Source organism: Tinamus guttatus, unplaced genomic scaffold (genome assembly GCF_059628265.1).
Source record: "Tinamus guttatus ecotype Peru unplaced genomic scaffold, ASM5962826v1 Tinamus_guttatus_pri_ptg000524l, whole genome shotgun sequence".
Taxonomy (NCBI): Eukaryota; Metazoa; Chordata; class Aves; order Tinamiformes; family Tinamidae; genus Tinamus; species Tinamus guttatus.
The window spans coordinates 924,536-944,316 of record NW_028289058.1 but is presented as its reverse complement, the minus strand read 5'-3'; the positions used below and the strand labels follow the sequence as shown (position 1 = coordinate 944,316).

The following is a 19,781-nucleotide window of genomic DNA, read 5'->3' as shown; positions in this document are numbered from 1 at the left end:
GGTTTGCATTAATCGTATTCTTATCTATGCAATTCTTACCCTAGAGGATGCCCCAGTGTAGAAACTAAAAGCCTTTAGGCCTCTCTTCTGACTTAAATGATTGTTAATATTAGTTTAGTTAGATTGTTAATGCCAAATATTTTAAGGGTGTATACAATTCTTACAAAAATGCTTTAGTACAAGGTAACTTTTATATGGGAGAAAATCCAAAGAATAAGTTTTATGTTAAATATTTTACATTAGTATGATAACATTATGAATTTTTAGAAGACTTCTTTTAAAGCAAGATGAATTTCTTGTCTGCTTTCTATCATAGTAGCAACTTAAATAGTTGATTTATTTACTTATAAACTAGCTTTTTTTTTTTTTTTTTTGTATGCTCCTTCACTAGGAAGGATACTAACTTTCTCGAGGTGGGAACAAGACAAAAGTACTGTATTTCATTGCAGTTACTTACCTAATTGCCTTTTCTAATAATCAAAAAGAGGATGAGCTATAAATTAGGGGTTCTCAGCTGTGGCCTTCACAGTTTCTATTTTACAAATACTGTCCTCAAAGGCCCTAGCTTTAGGGCTTTGTCCAGATATAGCCTAGGACAGTTACCTTAATTACCACACAAATGCTGTTTGGGCTACATACAGTATGGGATTACTGTGGTACTAGTGCCAGTTCTCTGTACTCCCTGTCTTGGCCCCACATGGATGAGTAACATCCTAGGAAAAGTCCAGCACAATTGGCTAAAATTGCATTACAAAAAGTGGCCTCCTGTGAATTTTGCATTTCAATGAAGGGGGACATTCACATGTTTACCCTCACAGCCCTCACTTTAGCCATCTGGGTTAAAGTTCAGAGGAGTCTAAATTCCTTGGATACAGCCCCTGCAGGAGTTCTTCTCTCTACCCTGACTTACAAGGTCACCTAGGAAGAACAACTGGCTAAGTCAGCTGCCTGAAACTAGGTTCCTAAGCCAGTATGTACCACAGCTTTTAGGCAAGTGCGGTATGCTCCAGTGAAAGATCAACACAAACCCTTATGTAATACTGTAATCAATATTCTGATTGATAAATTTGAAAATAAATTCAGTTCAACATAAAAAGCATCTCCATTCTATTTAACTTGCCATACATGCATGCTAATACTTTTCTCCAAGAGATTTTGCATATGTACATAAACTGCACTGCTATCAAAAAACTTGCACAAGACAGAAATGAAGATAAACATGGCAGAAAACTGCATTAAGGCAAACACCCTGCACCCTGAAACACTTGAAGTCACTTTGAATTCTACACATAGCTGCATTTAAGTACTGATTTCTGTGCAACTGCATTAGCCCACCTACTTTCTGTAGGTTTTGTAACTCAGGACATGCAAGTAAAATTCAGATGCTTTCCCAATCCCTTTCTGTTAATGATTCAACTTTATTAGTGTGGGTGTGAATGGAGGAAATGGCATTGAAGCTTTCCCTATATACTCCCAAAAAATAAACTGCACTGTGCCATAAGAATAGTTTGAAGCATTTCTAGCGACATCCTGGATTTGCTTGTATTTTGGATGACTGGAGTAGTTTAAAAGTTATTTCCATCTGGGCTAGGTTCCAACACTCATCCTCATGCTGACCATACCTTATTCAACAATTAGTTCCACTGACTCTAACTCAATGTGAATAAGAGCAATGGAATCCACCCTTGGTATTAAAATATAGCTCATTTAGCCTGAATGGAACAAAAACCTTGGCAAATAATAAACTAATGCACTACATTTAAAAAAAAAAAAAAACTTCAATTCCTACAACAGTCTTGTATGCTGGTAGTTTTTAACCTTCTGAAATGTAGAATGTCTTCCACAGTTTCCTGTGTGTAGGCTGTTTCTCTCTTTACCTAACAGAAATCCAACACAACAGAGTCCAACATTTAAACTTTACAATGCAAGACTTACTTGTCATGTTTTTCTGTCTGGAATACTGCCAAGTGTGTTTCTCAGAGAACCACTCCTCTCATCTTCATGGCCAAAGTCATCAACCATCAAAGTTTTCAGAATTTTAAGTAATTTCTCATGTTTCCAAAGCACCTTCTGGGCCCTCCACCTAGAGAAATAATTCTGTTATTTTCAGGTAGAGAAACTCACAATCAATTACACTACCAATCCTTATCTTCTCAAAAGGAAAATTAAATCAGTTAGTATAGATGACTGTAAGTTCTTGTCCAGATGCTGCTTCTGGTGAGGGTGTGACCTCTGAGGCTTTGTTACCTGTAACATCGTGTATAGGACGAGTGTGCCAATCTGCTCTACAGCGTATGAAGCACAATCTGCTTCCCCTCTCAGCCTCCTTTCAACCACGCCCTGAAAAAAGATGAAGGATGCAATGTGTAAGAGGCATATGGCATCATTTAATACAATTAAGAATTTGCTTCCTCTGCTGACTGCTTGCTCGTGCACCTTCCCCAGCATGTGTAAATCCAAAGCAATGCCCAGTCCATACGGATCCAGCATCTGGGAGGCTAAGGGCAAAGAAATATCAGTATCAAAATACAGCATCCAATTTGAATGATGCAGAAAGACCTGATCTCTACTGAAATGATCAGTAAAATAGCCAGGGTGGCTTTTAGACAGACACTGAGTGGCATATTTCTAAATGCTGCCATGAGCACTGCCTAGGGTCACAAAGAAAGCACCCTAGTTGCTGTCTAGTCTCAAAATGAGGAGAGGAGTCAAAAATCTCTGTCCTGCATCCTTTCCACTATGGTCACCCCAAGTTGAAAAGAACATCTGAGGATTTTCATTCTTTGTGAAGACTCTCTCAGATTCAAAACAATGCAACATCTTTCTGGACAAGCCCATTTTTGAGAAGCACACTGGAAGTGAATGCTAGTTTTAGTGGCAATAGCGGGGACCAGTCATCCAAGAACACTCCATGGGAAGTTCACCATGGCACTCCCCTGACTTTTTCACCTAGGTGACAAACTGAGCTATTGCTTTCACTAACTCATGCCCTGGACATACATGTGCAGCCACAGGTTGATAGAAAAAAAATCCTTAGAGCGTGAAAGCAGTACGCTGCATTGCACTGGCAATTACCTGAAACGCTCTTGTGTCACTTGTTCAAGTCCCAGCACTTGTTACTGCTTTGCCCAAGGTAACCACTATTTGCACAAGTCAAATATAACCTAGAAACACACTTAAAGGGGCAGAATATGTTACAACACTGTGTAAAAATCACGTACAGTTACCACAAATGAAACAACTAAGTTACAGAGAGACCAAACGTCTTCATCCAAGTAACATGCCAGCATCAAAACCAAGCCTCGATCTCCCAATTTACACGTATACCTGTTATAGCACACAAGTATTTCTCCTTCAGAAAACTGCATTATTTTCAATAGAAATGGTTTTTAATGTTATTTTAGCTGTTCAAGAGGTAGTTTTTCGAAACAGAAAAGTCTGTTCATTCCTTCTGGATCAAAGGACCTCTGTAATAACAAGAGTGTTTCCACTAGTTGCTACTCTGCCTCTCAGAAACAGCTGGGAGATACACGTCTAAATGTGTTAGGGTGGTCAATAGCGGGTCTCCTTGGGACGTATCACTTTTCAGCACTGGATACAGTGAAAGAACAAAGTTGTACGCAGTCCAAAATACCTACTTTCTTCTTTAAACAAAAACCTGATCTTTTGGGAGTAATGACAGAAGGTGACTAATAGTTGTTATCTTTGTCTGCATTGGAAGACGTGCAAGTAAGCAGAAAACGGGCACTGCAAATTAGGAACTCCTGCAAAAACCCAACTGTGTAACTACCAAAGCGCCCACGTGACAATAACCCACCCAAAGAGTCGCAGGAACCAAAGACTAGGACATCGACTGGTACGTTACCCTTACCGAGTCTCTCAATCCGCCCTTTACCTCACTGAACACAGAGCTTTTCGATTTTAAATGAGACAGACTTCTACCAGCATGTATAACTGCAGAGAGGAGATTAATTTCAGCTCGTGGCAGACAAAAATACCCCTACTTTAATCATTAAGTTAATGAAGTCACACAGCAGTGCTGCTGAACGTTTCTGTACCCCCCCCACAAAAAAAAAGTTAAATTTCTCAGCTCAGATGATATTCCAAAAACAGAGTAAATAAATACTCTACTAAAATTAAGAGGTATTAAAAAAAAAAAAAAAAAAAAAAAAAGGAACACCAAAGCCTCCGAAGCCCCAGCTCTGCTGGTTACCTGACACAGCCAGTCCTCGCTGCCCAGACAACCCCGTTACAAGGGGATCACGAGCTCAGCAAAACGCTGCCGCTCCGCGCGCCGAGCCCAACTCCTCTTCCCTAGCGGCTCCCTCCCCGCCGAGCCGCGGCCGTTAGCCGCGAGCCGTTACACTCGCAACCGTTACCCGCGGCCGTTAGCCGCGGCGCGCGGGCGCAGCGCCCCCTGGCGGCGCCGCCCCGGGCCGCCCCGCGCGCCGCCGCCGCCGGGGCACGCGCTCCGCAGCGCCCGCCCGGGGGGACGGAGCGGGCGGCGGGGGGACCGGCGGCGGCTCCGCGGCCGCCTCCCCTGCCCTCCCCTCCCCTCCTCGCCCGCCCCGCCCCGGCCCGGGGGGCTCGGGCATAAATAGCGCCCGGAGCGGCGCTCCCGGAGCGGCGGCGGCGCTGGTGGCCTCGCCTGGCACCGGGGGCGCGAGGGCTCCGCTGCGCTCTGCTCCGCTCACGGCCGCCCGTGCCGCCCGCCGCACCCATGGACTTACTGGGCCCCATGGAGATGCCCGAGGGCTCCCTGTGCTCCTTCCCGCCTGTGGGCGACGACTTCTATGATGACCCCTGCTTCAGCGCCTCCGACATGCACTTCTTCGAGGAGCTGGACCCGCGGCTGGTGCACGTGGGCGGGCTGCTCAAGCCCGAGGAGCACACGGGGCATCACCACGCGGGGCACCACCACGGGCACCCGCGCGAGGAGGAGCACGTGCGGGCGCCCAGCGGGCACCACCAGGCCGGCCGCTGCCTGCTCTGGGCCTGCAAAGCCTGCAAGAGGAAGACGACCAACGCGGACCGCCGCAAAGCCGCCACCATGCGGGAGCGCCGGCGCCTCAGCAAGGTCAACGAGGCCTTCGAGACGCTCAAGCGCTGCACCTCCACCAACCCCAACCAGCGGCTGCCCAAGGTGGAGATCCTCCGCAACGCCATCCGCTACATCGAGAGCCTGCAGGCGCTGCTGCGCGAGCAGGAGGACGCCTACTACCCGGTGCTGGAGCACTACAGCGGCGAGTCGGACGCCTCGAGCCCCCGTTCCAACTGCTCCGACGGCATGGTGAGTGCCCCCGCCGCGGGCCGGTCCCTGCTCCGCCAGTGAGGCAGCCGGTGGGTCCCCCCGCACTGGTGCCTCTGGAAGAGAAGGATGAAGCAGCTACTTCCCGGGAGCGCTTCGCCCATGTCCAGGGGCACCGCGCTGGGCAGGACGCCTGGGAGCACCGAGTCCTCCCGTTTCCCCAGGCATCTCCGCCCAGGCCCCTGCATCCTCCGAGGATGCTGAGAGGGAGGGAGGGAGGGTCCCCCTGCCTTGGTACCTTCAGGGGAAAAGGCACAGGGGACTGCGGGGCTGGCAGCTGTTTTGTGACACTAGTCCTGGTAAGGGGAGCATGGTCTCTGCCCCAGGAGTCCCGTCCTTGACCTCCAGGAGAAGGTTCTCCACTTCTCCTGCCAACTCATCGCCTTAAGACACTCACTAACAGCAGAAAGGAGGTCCCAGGCTCCCGCTCGCCTGCTCGCACATTATGGGGCAAGGGAAAGGGAAGGGAAAAGAGGGCGAGGGCCAGAGTGGGGGTCTCTCCTTCCTGGGACAACAGCTTTGGGCTGCAGCTTGACTGGGAGGTGGCAGGACACGGTGACTGGAGCACAGAGCAGTGGTCACCACAAAGCGCTTCCAAGACCAGGGTTTTTACACGCTCTGGTGGCAAGAGCCACAACTGAGTTGAAGGTGGGGGCTTCTGAGGTGGGGAAGATGGGAGAGAAGATTTACTCAACTGATTCCTGATCAAAATACCGCGTTATTGCTTTCCGCAGCAAGAGCCGTTACTTCAATGTGAGCGAAAGCACCAGAAGCAAATACACTGGTCACAGCATGGGCTGTTCGCTATCTTTTTTTCTCTATATGAAATAGTAGGGGGAGAGAAAGCAAAGGAAATTTTAAAAGCACAAAGGTGGGCTAGTGGATTTTGAAAGAAACTCGTACTTGGAAAAGTCTTCAGAAATTATATTAAAAAGACTTTTTATCCCCCTCTTGGTCTCCCAGTTTGAAGGTACACACATAGGGCAATCTCTGAGAAGGCTGGAAGGCTTCATTTCACTTGTAAAAGCTACAGAATTAGTTACAACAATGCTAGTTTTCCTTTAAAATAAATATGCCACACACAGATTCTGGGGAGAATTTCTTCCTAGCAGAGATAAGCTCCCCCTCACTCAAAGAAACTAGAACTTGGTGGCATTTCGTCCGGGCCTAGAGCTGCGGCACAGACTAGAGACAGACACATGGAGCTGGATGGCTGCTGGGGATGCGAGGGGAATGCTGTCCCCTACCCGGGGATCTCACTTGGCCTTCTCTCTTTCCAGATGGAGTACAGCGGGCCACCGTGCGCCTCCCGCAGAAGGAACAGCTACGACAGCAGCTACTACACCGAGTCGCCAAACGGTGAGCGTTTGCCATGAGGGCAGTGCGAAACGCCAGGGCAGGGACAGGCAGTGCCCCAGGCTCCCCTGCGCCTTCCCTGTCCCCAGCCACGTAGCAGCCTCCCGCTAAGCCATTCAGCCAGCGAGCTGTCGATGCTAATACAAGTGCAGCGTTTCCCTCTAGATGTAGATGCACATATGGGGGTGCATTAGAGCTGCATTTCATCCTTAATTTAAAATACCGGATGTAAAAATACATTGGAATATATCTAATAGTTTTAAGAGTTTAACTACCTTTTGTATAAAGATTGTTCCAACCAGATATCACTGGATCCACCCTCCTGAAAAGTACTGTACTTCAGCTGGGTCTTTTTGCCATTCTGCAAATCATGGTCTCAGTTTTCATATAACTGATGCCTTCCACCAATACTCTTTTCCTCAGTCTCAACACGCCCACAGATATGCCCTGTCGGCCACTGCTTGGGGTACTCTGAAAAATATATCATCCTACCAGCATTAAATATCCACTGGATAAATTGATCACCTTTTCTGTCTTTAGATCCCAAGCACGGCAAGAGTTCTGTTGTTTCTAGCCTTGATTGCCTCTCAAGCATTGTGGAGAGGATTTCGACGGATAACTCCACGTGTCCTGTTCTGCCACCAGTGGAAAGTGTAGCTGAAGGGAGTCCCTGTTCTCCCCCAGAAGGAGCCAACCTGAGTGAGAGTGGAGTCCAAATTCCTTCCCCCACCAGTTGCACGCCGCTTCCCCAGGAAAACAGCAGCAGCAGCACCAACCCCATCTACCAAGTGCTATAAAGGCAGGTCTGGCTGAACTGCGGTGAAAACAAACTGTTACATTCAGCAAAGCTCCGAGACCAGCCTCATACGACTGAAAAGACTACTCAAGACTTCCTGTTCCAGGCCTAAAATTTCTCAAAATTCCTACGAATATATAACTTTTCAAATGTATATTCCTTCAAGATACATCTAGTTATTTATTGGTTGTTAAACTAAAGTTATTTAATGTGTCTAGCGCTAAAGCTATATACCATGAAATGGCCAACACTTAATCTGGGCTTTTGGGGAATAGGAATCTCGCTGTCAAAAGCAGGGGAGAAAAGAAATCTACAATTCTCTAGAGTAATGGCATAACACATCCTTTCTATTACCCCTGTTCTGGCCAAAATAAGGTTGTGGACCACTTTTTATAAAAATTTTTTGTATAATTGTAAATAAGAGTTGCTTTGCAAAAAAAAAAAAAAGGAAAAAAGGAAAAAAAAAAGAAAAAATATTTAATGTTGCTTGGTTTGTCGTGCAAAACTTGAACTTTATATATTTATACAATGTGGTTGCCAAGAATGTTTTCAACAGTATTCTAAATAAAGACCCTTATTTATAAAATCCGTGGAGTTATCTTGACTTTCATTAGAGCTTCTAGAATTACTAGCACATTTAGTAGTGGTGCTAAGATCGCTGCCTTGGCAGGAAGAAGATACAGCCTCTGATTCAGCAAAGAATCAAGCCCAGGCTTCAGTTGCGCTACTTTCAACTCCTTTGCGTAAGTGCAAAGGGTTCTACTTTATTCACGTTGTACTTTTGTACACTTTTTAAAGCAAATGTTTGGTTTAAAAACACTTTTTAAACCAAAAGATTTGAGGTCGTTATTACATAGATCAGCGTGGTAAATAAGTGGGTTCTTCTTACCCCGAAGTCTTTGTAGACTTTTAGGGCACAATGTAGACACATTGTAGGATTTGATCTCTTAAGACTGGATAAGAACTAGGAATCCTGGTAAACTCAACTGTCTGAATTCTTTGCAGCTACCACGAGGCAAAGGCACACAGCACTGTCGCACAGCATTGCGTCCCACACTCTTACGTGCACATTCAGATTCTCCATGCCAGTTTTAATTTTCAAGTAAATGTACCATGTTCACATATTTCCAGGTAACTGAAAAGAGTTATTTGGGATTTTTCAGTGTCATAAAGTTTGAGGGACTGAGTTCAGTTGTTCCTAAAGCTCAGGTTGGAACCTGAGCCAAAGATAGGAAGCTTTAATTTGGATTTGAACTTTCCCCATCTCTGGCAACATTACTCCAGAGATTTGTTTCTTGTTTGGAGCCTTCCTAAAAATAACCACTGGGCTATGTTTCATTCAGTATATATATGCGTAACCTTGCAAGCTTGCCATAAAACTGAAAAATGTTAAGCCCCGAACAGATTGTCACTGGTAAGTTACCACCAGGGCATGTCTGTACATTTGCACACGAATGAGCAGCAGTCTCAGCCTGATGTGAAACAACCCATTGCTTCTACTTCCCTGTGACTTATGACTTTTGTTTTTTAAGAAAAAAAAACTAACATCATCAGCTCTAAATACTTTGGTGACAGATCAGTCCTTATGTTCTCTATTCTCTGTGTGGTGACTGTTCAAGAGGACACACAGCAGCTCCTACCTCTCGAGCAGGAAATTCGTCGGGATTGTCTCCCGCTCCTCCGCGCTTGGGTCAGGGCTCCCCGGAGAGGCACCAGCGGCCTTGTGTGGACACAGCAACGCGGCTGCTCCTCCCATGGCACCAGCGTGCCCAGAGCTTGCTGCTTTTCCCGAGGTCGGAGCAGGGTGTCTGGGGCAGGGGCTGCTCCTTGGTGCCTCCACGGAGATTGGACGCTGGAAAGGGCTTCTCTGAGGGGCTCCTGCAGGTCCCACTGTGGGCAGAAACACAGGACAGGCAGCATGAGCTGAGTTTCCCCTTTGAGTTTTCAGTTAAAATTCAGTCGAGCCCAAGAGCGCCAGTTTATTCCAGCATGAATGAGGAGCCCCTCTAGCATGGCCAGAAAAATGCCTCGCATCAGCGTGACTGAGTCAAACCACAACGCAAAGACCAAAGGCCACACGGCGAGGCCTCACAGGTAACACCGCGGCAGCCTCGCACGTCAGTGCCCACACGGATCAGCAACACAATTTCATTGCTTCCAGCAAAACCTTGACCGTGCTGCGACGTGAAGGAGTCATTGGTGAAATCCTGCCCGCTCCTGCCTCCGCACGCGCTGCTGCGGGACGCCGCGGAGCCCCGCGCAGCGCTGGCAGCGCCCGCGGGCACGCGGGGCCTTGTGCTCAACAATGTACATGCAGTTCCCCCGAAGTCATGTAGATTGCGTTTCACCGATTTATTTTAGCAACCCAAGTTTCCACATACTGATGTTAATGTTACAACAGAGAACAAGCATTTAGCACATCCCAAAATAGACGGATGGATAAAGAAGAAGAAAATATTCATACATTTACTATGCAGAACCCATCTTTACCCCATGGAGGCCAGGGAGGAACATCCCACTGGAGCAAGGCCAAAGGGTATTAGTGCCGATAAATACATGTTTAGATTACAGCTACGCTTATTTATAATCTTAAATAAGGAAAAGCGTATGTCCTGCCTGCTCAATTTCTTCTTGCTTATTTCTAAGGTAATCTATCAAAAATAAATGCCTGAAGTTGCTATGCTCCTCTGTACCCCCTGAGGACGGCATGTTACCCACAGCAGGACACCCCAGTCCTGGACTGCAAACACTTTGGAGCCGGGGACATTTGGCCTCGGAGCTGCAGCTTGGGCAGTAACAGGGAGCAAAGGCAGGGCTGAGGAACAAGAAGGGCCCAGCATTTACAAATCAGCTCTTAAATGGGCTCCTATGGCTGCTTTTTGGCATTCAGGGCCAATCCTACGGGGCAAAGAGCAGTCCAGCTTGGTCTGGTGAAGCCCTCCAGCTTGCGCTCCACGTGCCAGGGAGAGGACAGCAGGAAACCACCAAACACCCAGCCTTGGGTTCAGGAGTCAAACATTTAGCGGGACGGGGCACCTAAAGAAACACTGATTTAAAATCCTGACCCCCCTGCCCAGAAAGTCACATAACTATGAACAATTAGAGGAAAATAGCTGTCTTGGAGCATTAAGATAAACGTGCAGCTCAGGAATATTTGATTTGGGGACTTAAGAGAGCCACAAAGAAGCTGCACGACAAAACTAGTATTATCGATTTACCTTATTCAAACCACTGCTCCAGACAAAGTGAAATGGGATAAATTTTTACTTCATTTATATATGCTAAGTGCTTTGATTTTGCAGTTTTGTCAGGTCATTTACAAGTACAAATGAAAATGAAGAGGATTTTTTTTCTATTTGCAATGTATTGCAACAAATACAGTTGCAATAAAATTGCTTTTTGAGAATAACAAAGTTACTTTTCAGTAACATAGACGTTACTAGCCAGCAACATTGCATTATAATTTCCAACATCATTATCAAAGCTGCTACAGAATCCTTCACAAGCCAAAACCTAAATTATAGATAAAAGAAAAAAGCAAATTATATACATTTTTTCTTTAAAAAAAAAACACCTATATCCAGATACATTAAAGTAATATTAACTTGGTGCCTGCTTCGTATCAGATGCTGTTCTTCTGAAATCACTCATCATTTTAACCACAAGCTAAAAACCTTATAAAAGCTGCTGAAAGCAGAAGGAAAAACAGCATCACTGCTATTTCTCTGAGAGAAAACAAGCATCACGCTACATTTTGCAAGCAGGGTCAAGCAGTGCACAGGGCAAAACCTGCTCATTCAATTCACAGAAGTGGTACTACCAACTACGTGCACAAGAAGAGAGGCAAACACAGACTACTAATGCTTCTCAGCTAGCCCTCTCTGAATCTCTTAAACAACTTAGTTTTCAATAAATCCACTGCAAAATCTGGACATTACTTGCTGGATGAGAGCGGCACCCTCCCTCCTCGAAGGAGCACGACTGGGAACACCAGTGAGGTGACCTGGGTCTCCTTGCATAGCCTGGGGTTTCAGGGCTGCAAGGCAGTGAGCAGCCCCCAGGGCAAGGCAGGACCTCACCCTGGTCCCACGGGACACTTAGGACGGGCTCTGGACACCCAGAAATTGCCCTGCAGGGCAAGACACGGGGGCCAAGCCCCTGCCTTGGCCTGCATGGACACCCCTCAGTAAAAGCCTTAATGCAGTGAGCTTAATAGTGAGAACTGAGCTGTGCCATGGCCACAGCATCACCCAGGGCCTGCCCAGTGACAAAGTCATCAAGCACTTCACATGCACTTTCTTTCTAAAAGGTTGATAACGTTTTTGTGTTGTACATGGAGCCTTAAAATTACATCAACAATTGTGCTATTTTCTATCAGACTCTGTATTAAGAGTTTAATGTATTAAGATTAATGTACTAAGAACTCCCGCAGTCAATAACTCACTTCATCAGAAAACTGTTGGTGCCTTTTTTCCACGGAGTCCCATTAATTCGGCGTCCTGGTGCTCAGCCACCTCAGCTAATGCCATGAGGACACAGGGGCAAAGCGGCTCTCGCAGTGCCCAAACGCAGGGCGCTGCCTCTGGAAGCGCTGGATAAAAGCTGGGTCCAATCCGAGCTGCACAGAACAGATTCCACAGATTTAAAAACGTTTTTTTAATGCTGCTTTGGCACTTGCTTGAGAACCTTTATAGTGATTAACCCATCGGATAACCCCAAACCCCAGGGTCTGCCCAAACCCTTCTGCGTGCCCCGAGTCCTCGCCAGCCTCCGAGCCGACCTGGAGCAGCTTTTGATCCAACAGCTGCATCTGCTGGACAACATGGAAACTGCGTTTCCTCCTGAAAACCCCTTTCTGGGGAGATTCAAAGTTCCGTTTTCTCACCTTGCCAAAACAGAAAGTCAGTTACTGGGGAGACTGCAAAAAGAGGCCCGAGCGCCAGGTACAGGAACGAAAAAGCACTTTGGAAAAAACAAGGATGTCCCTTCCGAACAGGCTTCTAAACAAGCAGAAGGGAAAACTGAAGGGGTAACCTCATGTTATGCTGTTGGGAACATGTGTGGCAAGTGTTTTGTGTGCCTTTGGTTCATTTAACAAAATACTTTAACAAAATAAATTTAAAAATATATAAAGAAATAAAGGAGAGAGGAAAGCGAAGTACTCTAAGATCCCTGGGGCCTGAGCTGCGAGCGCTGGGGGAGAGGCAGCCAAGCCGCGACACGGAGGCGACGGCGGCTTCCTGAGGCTGGCGCATAACTCCTGTGCCTGGGATACTCAGAGGTATATTCACTGCTGCTCGCTGCAAAACAAATAAAAGTCGCATTACTGTAACTGACAACCAACAGACAACGGGCACATTTTTTTCCAGACCGCTGGAGGGCAGCATTTCTACAATTAAAAAAAAAAAAAAAAAGGCGGGTTTAGACATACTATCTTCAGTGCATGGATTTTTTTTTCCCTCTCCCCTAAACTTTTCTATAGCTCCCTTCCATTTCACGCTAAGAAAAGTGGAAGTATCAAGCCAAACTCCTATCCAAGGTAACCTCATCCCTCTTCCCGGCAGCAGGCTCAGCGCTGGCACCCTTACCTGCAGGAATTGCAGGAACTACCGCAGCGAGCCCAAGCCCTCGGCTCGCGAGGATTCTCCTCCGTGGGAAAAGTGTCAGGCGTTAATGCCTGCACGGCGAGGCGTTGCTACCAGCTGCCTCAAGAGGCATAAAGGCCATCTGAGAACTAAGCAACTACTCAACAACCTACCGCTGACGTCCCGTGTTTCAGACGGGGCACCCGGGTGCTCCTGTCACAAGCGCAACGCTCCGGAATCCCACCCTGCGGAGGGAGGGACACGCGGCCCGCGGGCCCGTCACGCGCGCCGGGGGGCCCTGGGGCGCACGCGGGGCCCGGACGCTCGGCCCCTTCCGAGGCCGCTCTCCGGAGCGCTCCGGCCTCGGAGCAGCTCGCGCTTCAGAGGCAGCCGCGCGAGTGTGGGCCCAAACACACCTCCCAGAGCTGCACAGGTGGCCAGTTACATTAAACAGGGTGGGAAAACAAACAAATAAACCAAAAAAAAGGCGGTGCGCCCAATTAACAAAGTGAGAGAAGGAGCCAGCCCTTTGGTTTGAACTACTCCCAAGAAAGAGGTTAAATCCAAAGGCCAGGGCGACTCTGAAGAAACAAATTGACATACTGGGTGACCATTTCAAGCACCACCGGAACGAAGGGGATGGGTGGTGAGGGGAAGCAAGGGTTAAAAACAGCACATCGAGTGCTATCCTGCTTGCTTTTTTGCCAAGGACACTTTAGCTTTAGCCATCTATTTCTTTTCATGGCGTGCTAGAAAATACACAAGCAAGTACAAAAGTGTCAGTATTGTTGCCACTTAATCATGGTTTCTTGAAATTTATCTTTTCCTCACCTACCAAATCTTAGCCTAAGGTCAAGAGAAACCATCATGGTGAGTGACCGAATCACAGGATAGGCACGTTTCTGAAAGATACATTAGGAGTTTTACCTTTAGTAACATAAGCAAAAATAGCTTGAAGAATCACCTCACCACAGGACTCGCCTGAGGAATAGGCTACCAGAGCTTATTTCTGTCCAGCCTTTGCGGGGGACTTTGATTTCAGTGTGGGCCCACAAGAGGGAAGCTCTGGTACCAAATCTGGACCTCAGCTCTTCACATCTTGCTCGGAATCTTGTATCACATGAAGGACAGATGACTTTAAAAACATTAAGCTCTCGCTAGTTAAATGCAAACTACCGCCCACACGGAGATAGAAGTTCAGTCCTGTGGTCCCATCACCTGGAACCTCTCCGGGCTGTGGGCACAGAGGATCCTGTTCTTTTTTACCTGAAGTTGGATACATTTGTTCTACAGCTCTGAGGCTGAGATGTGGCTTCTTTTCTTACAAGTATTAGGGGTTACTCTGTACACGTCTTTTGTTTGGCCACTGCTTTTCACGTGGAAGAGCTGGCTGAGAGCCGCCTGCCGCCACAGTACGGACACCCAACACCGCGGGCAAGCTCGGGCTGCCACGAACTCCCAAGTTCCCGTAAGCGCCGGGGCTCGATCCTCCCCAGGACTCACCCGTCAGCAGCTGCTGCCACCCCCGTCCTGCGCCCTCCCAGGGGAGGGACGGGGTTGGCGTGAGCCGCTCGACCTGCCCTCACCGCTGCCTCCGCCGCCCGCAACAGCGACTCCGCGGGCTGCCGCCTGCCGAAGAGGGGGAAGCGCTGCTATGGCAAAACGTGATTCCCTCTTTTCTGAGCAAAAAGAGACACAGAAAAGATTGATTAGATCGTTCAAACATGACACCTGCTGGGCTTACAGTGACTTCTGCACGTATATTTTGCAGTTAGAATGGCCTATCCTCCCTGTGGCTTTGCTTTGTGGTGAGTGAAGGCGTCCCTCCAAGTAGCTCATTGCTATCATTATTAGCCATGGCTTTTTTATATTGCAACAAACCACACAATATAGAAAAAGAAAAAAATATAAAAATAACCTCTACTTCTGTCTCTTCTATTTTGGACTCCAGTGGTTGTGTTCCCAGACAGGCCTGACCTTTAAGGCTGACCCTGCAGGCCCTCCGGCCGCCTGCGCAGGGGTCTACGCGCGCTCGGCTCAGCTGGTTTGATCCCGCTGCTATGTGGATATTCACTAACTTGCTGTCTGGAAGCCAACATTAGCTGTCTGGAATGACTTGAAAGACTTCACATGTTTAACCAAGGCAATCAGTTTTATATTTTCACCTCTGAAGGCTTTGATTTAAATTCTGATCTACCATATTTAGCCCAGTTGTTGACTGGACTTAAAACACCTTCGAACCTCCTGGGCCTTCCAACAGGTGTGGCTGGAAAAGCCTTCACGCACAGGCAGCATTTTGCCTCCCAGAGCAGCTCCAAGGACATCACTAAACACAAGCCACATTCTGCAGCTCCTAAGTACTCTTAGCTTAGGGGGGAAGGAACATCAACAAGACAAGCAATGTGGGAGCACATTATCCATTGCTTTCCAAACAAAACCAGAAGAGAAATTGAGCTAACCAAATGTAATTACCCAGGTTTTTGTCCCGGGCTGAATTTTGTCTCAGATCAAGGAGCAGAACGGCTCCTTTGCTTGGGCTGAGCAGAAGTGGGCTGCCGAAGCCCAGTGCAGCTGCAGCACCTCTGCATGCAGATCCAAGGTCTCTTTGGGGGTTTAGTGTGATAAAGCAAACAATAATCTAAAAGACTTCTAAATCTACACACAGAAGGCAATCTTAACTAATCTTAACTACAGGTATTTCTAATGTGGAAGCAGCAAATAATGACCAACTATCCTGTCCCTGCTTACCCCGGTGGAGCCCTCAGTCCCTCGCGGAGCTGGTGCAGAGGCTCTGCGCAGGCGGCGCCGCGGGCTCGGGCGCAAGCCAGGACCGGCACATTTGCATTCCCAGCAGCTGGCCCAAGTGCTGTGACAGAAGGTGGATTTTACTTCCCATTCACTCACACTTACAGCGCATAAATCCCGGTTATTTGCAAAAGAAAGGCAGCAGATTTCATCCTTGGTGCCAATTATTTAACTAGCATCACTGGAACCATTATATCTCTTCATATGCAGCATACAAAGAATTACTTCAACAGGATTAAATATTGTCATATTTCACAGGACTGGCTGGGTAAATATTTACAAAGCTTGAGAACAGCAAAGAAATCTCAGAGTTATTGATTTATGTCAAATATTGAGAAGCTGGGTTAATCGAGGGATTTAAGGGATGCTTTAAAAACATTTGTGGCACCATTCTGGAGATTTATCTGAAACGCTCTTACTTCACAACACCCAAACTTCTCCCTGCAGTTTACAACACTAACGATTTGCAGCTCATTTTCCTGTCTGCTTCTCAGAGAACATCTCAGTCCCTCCTGCAACGCCAGGGTAGGCTGGTGCAGCAATGACAGTTGGGGGAAGTGAATCATTCAACAAGAAATACAGCTCTGTCCGCAGCTGAAACCAACAGGGAAGGAAACATCCTAAGCATTTGGATGCACTAGTCAGCTGACAGGCAGGCCCTCACTTCGCATAAAATGTGGCCTCTTGCCTCAGGAAGACAGACCCTGAAACTGTGGTCAAACAAACAAGAAATACTTGAGGCACTGAGAACTGCAGGCCTTACTCAAGGGAGGACCGGCGCCTCCTGCTCTGTATTCCACATATAGGGTATGCAAAAAGCGTGAGTTTCTATCTAGGGTTTCTGTCTGTTGATAAATCGGTACAGCTGCAAATGGGCTGAGACTTTAGAAAAGTTACTGCAGCAACAGCAGAGTTTTGCTGTTGGAAAGTGCTGAGCAGGCCAATCTCGGCAAGTCAAGGTCCTTCAAGGTCTCTCGAAAACAGATCATCTATACAGAACAATTTCTAGCAATTTTTGGAACTCCAACTATAATGCATGGTGGGAACTAAATAGTCCGGTTCAACGTGCACCCCACTTCACTCTTTCAAAGGTGCAGAATCAGACCCTCCACGATTCCTGCACTGTGTCCCCAGCGACAGTAACGTAGCAGCTTCCATAAGGACATTTTCGTGACACACAGACATGAGACCTCCAGTTTTGAGTTGTATTTTTTCTGTATCACGTCCTCATCAGCGCTCTTTCAAAGGCTCCTAAAGGAGCCTGCAGGAGGACCTTCCCTTGCACCCAAAGGCTGTTCCCTACAAATGGAGCAGGGACAAAATGCAGCGCGGAAGGTCAAGTGTAGCACGAGCTGCTCAGCACGCAAAAAAGCCAAGCACACGTTCAAGAACATGAATGAAAATGAAGCATGCATTCAGTCAAAATTTGGGTAATTAAGAGGACAAACCTAGCTAGATAAGCATAGAGGAAGCAGAATTCAGACGCGGTTTCTACTCCTGTGGCTGTTCTTGTGAAAACCAGCAGGACCTCTCAAAATTGGGCTTTGTGCTTCACAGCTCTTCAGGCACACTGCACCTCCAGGCAACACCAAGCACCAAACAAGGGTTTTCTCCTTCATCCTCATTCTTGCCCTGGAGGGCTTTTATGCAACTATCGACAGTCTACCGGGGTACATCTAGCCTTTCAGAAAAGTAATACCATCTATGCGAGTGCAGCTTTGTTTGTTTTTCAAATGATTTTCAAGGACACACAGAGTACATTACATGCTGAGGTGCATCACAGCTTTCCATGTGAAGATTTTAAACCAAATGATTTACAAGGATCAATACTAACAGGCGGAGCAATTCACAGTGTGATGTAATCTTCAACAGACAGAGAACTTTGCTGAAATGCTGTTGTGTTGTCATCGATTTAATACAAGAGAGCACAGACTGAATTACGGCACACATGCACTTGCAAACCTGGTGCTCCAGCCCATCCTGACTCTTGTTTTGAGATTATAACTCTTACAAATAAATCTCTCCCTTCCTTTGAAATTCTTCCAGGTCTAAAATACTTTTGCCATACTCACTTGGATTCATGGTTAGCTTGCACGTAACTTCACTTCGTTACATCATTGCTGTTGTGAGAATAGGCCAAAAGTTTTCATACAAAAGCTTTCCTTGAACATAACCTTGGAAAACGGCTGCTGAACTCGACTATGAAGCCTATGAAGTTAAGGAGTGGGAGCTTTGTTTGATCTATCAGTCCAACATCTTCTATAAATGGTAAAATGACTTCTACAAACACAAAAAGAAACAAAAGCTAGACCTTAGCTCCAAAGTTATCTAAAGTTATCACTCATCAAGGTCAGGCGTATTAGGGAATATAGGCTAAATCTTCCCCCACGTTGAGAGGAAAGCTGACTTGGAGTTAGAATAGAAACTACTTAAGTTCTCTCCGAAACATTAAATAGAGAGCAGAAGGCTTAACAAATGAACAGCCTGCAAACCCACAGGGTAACATTATCTTGTAGACGAAATCCAGACTCCTCTCTAAAAGAGAGCTCACCTCTCAGTGGATACTATTACTCTGGTGATGCTGAAGTGTAGGGCAGAAAAGGTGATCCCAGGACACTAGATACAGAGGGGAAGGACGGATTATTCTTCCCGTGTCATCACAATGGAGGAGACAATGGGATGACCTAAACCAAGTGTTACGATTGGAAAAGAGACTGACTCCCCTTTCTGCAATGCAGCAGCCTAAAGACTAAAACGGTTCTATGTCTTAAAACCATGCTTCTGTTATCACTATTGAAAATGTTGACCTGGGGGAGCAGCTAGGGCTGTAGAAAGTCCCCATGAAAAGTCCTCCTGGCATGTTCCTCCTCAAGGAGGTTTTCTAAACCCTACAGATTGTCCTACCCACCCGTCCTGGACTTCACCTGGTCCCAGCTCAAAATGGTCGTTTATCAAAACCCCTCACCAGTTGTGAGAACCAGCTCGCAGAAACAAACTGCAGCCCCACAACTAACGTGATCCATCCTGGGAACTTCTGAGCGCGTTACCTGCTGCTGCGCCCAGCCCTGATCTTCGCAGCCTGCGACCAACCTGAACAGCCGGCCAAGTCCGGCTCCCTCAGACGTGTCCCAGCACTCTCAGAGTTGCCTCAGCTCTTCCTAACGAGAAGACTTAGCAATTACTAGTCCGCCTAGGTAAAAAAAAAAAAAAAAAAAAAAAAAAAAAGGAGAGAAAAACTTTCACAAAAATAGTAGGTAACTCCTGGGTACGTGCAATTGCCTTCACACGTTAAGGGCTCCCTGACTACCTCGTTTTTCCAGGACAGGGAGGAGAGCCAGCGGGAGGGCTCTGCGGGGCTGCTCAGCCACCTCCGCTGGCTCCTACGCTCTCACCGTGCCCCTTCATTCGCTCGTTACTTCCCCCGCGGTCGGCGGAGCGATGCGGCCGCCCGCACGCGCGTTCCACCGGGACACCCCCACCCGCGCGCGCAGACACCCGCGGGCGCCTCCAAAGCGGGAGGCGGCGCCAGCCCCGGCCCGGCCCGGCCCGCGGCGGGACCCGGATGAGGGCGGCGCCGGGAGCCGGTGCCGCGGGGGCGGCGCGGGGCGGGGCCGGCGGGAGCCGCGCGGCGGCGGCGGCAGCAGCGGCAGCGGCGGCGCCGCCGGGTCGCGGCCGCCGGCAGCGGCAGCGCGGGCAGCGCGGGCAGCGCGGGCAGCGGCAGCGCCGAGGGCGCCGGCCGCGCTGTCCCTTCAGCACCGCGGCGGAGGCGGCTCCTCCCGGCCCTTGTAGCCGTTTTCCGTCGTCCTTTTTTCCTTTTTTTTTTTTTTTTCCTTTCTCCCCTCGGTGCCCGCTCCCAGCGCCCGCCTCCTCTCCGCATGAGCGCGCCGCCCGCCCCCGCCGCGGCGCCGTAGCGCGGGGCGGCCCCGCGGCC

At 48.0% G+C, this 19,781-nt stretch overlaps 1 protein-coding gene across 1 annotated transcript; it reads left to right on the top strand.

Annotated features, from left to right (window-relative positions):
• Positions 1 to 4,720: 4,720 nt before the first annotated feature.
• MYOD1 (myogenic differentiation 1) lies at positions 4,721 to 7,866 on the top strand. The gene is made up of 3 exons (XM_010214708.2): positions 4,721 to 5,290; positions 6,589 to 6,667; positions 7,205 to 7,866. The coding sequence occupies exons 1-3, from the start codon at positions 4,721 to 4,723 to the stop codon at positions 7,459 to 7,461; spliced, it is 906 nt and encodes a 301-aa protein (XP_010213010.2). The 3' UTR covers positions 7,462 to 7,866.
• The last annotated feature ends 11,915 nt before the right edge of the window (positions 7,867 to 19,781 follow it).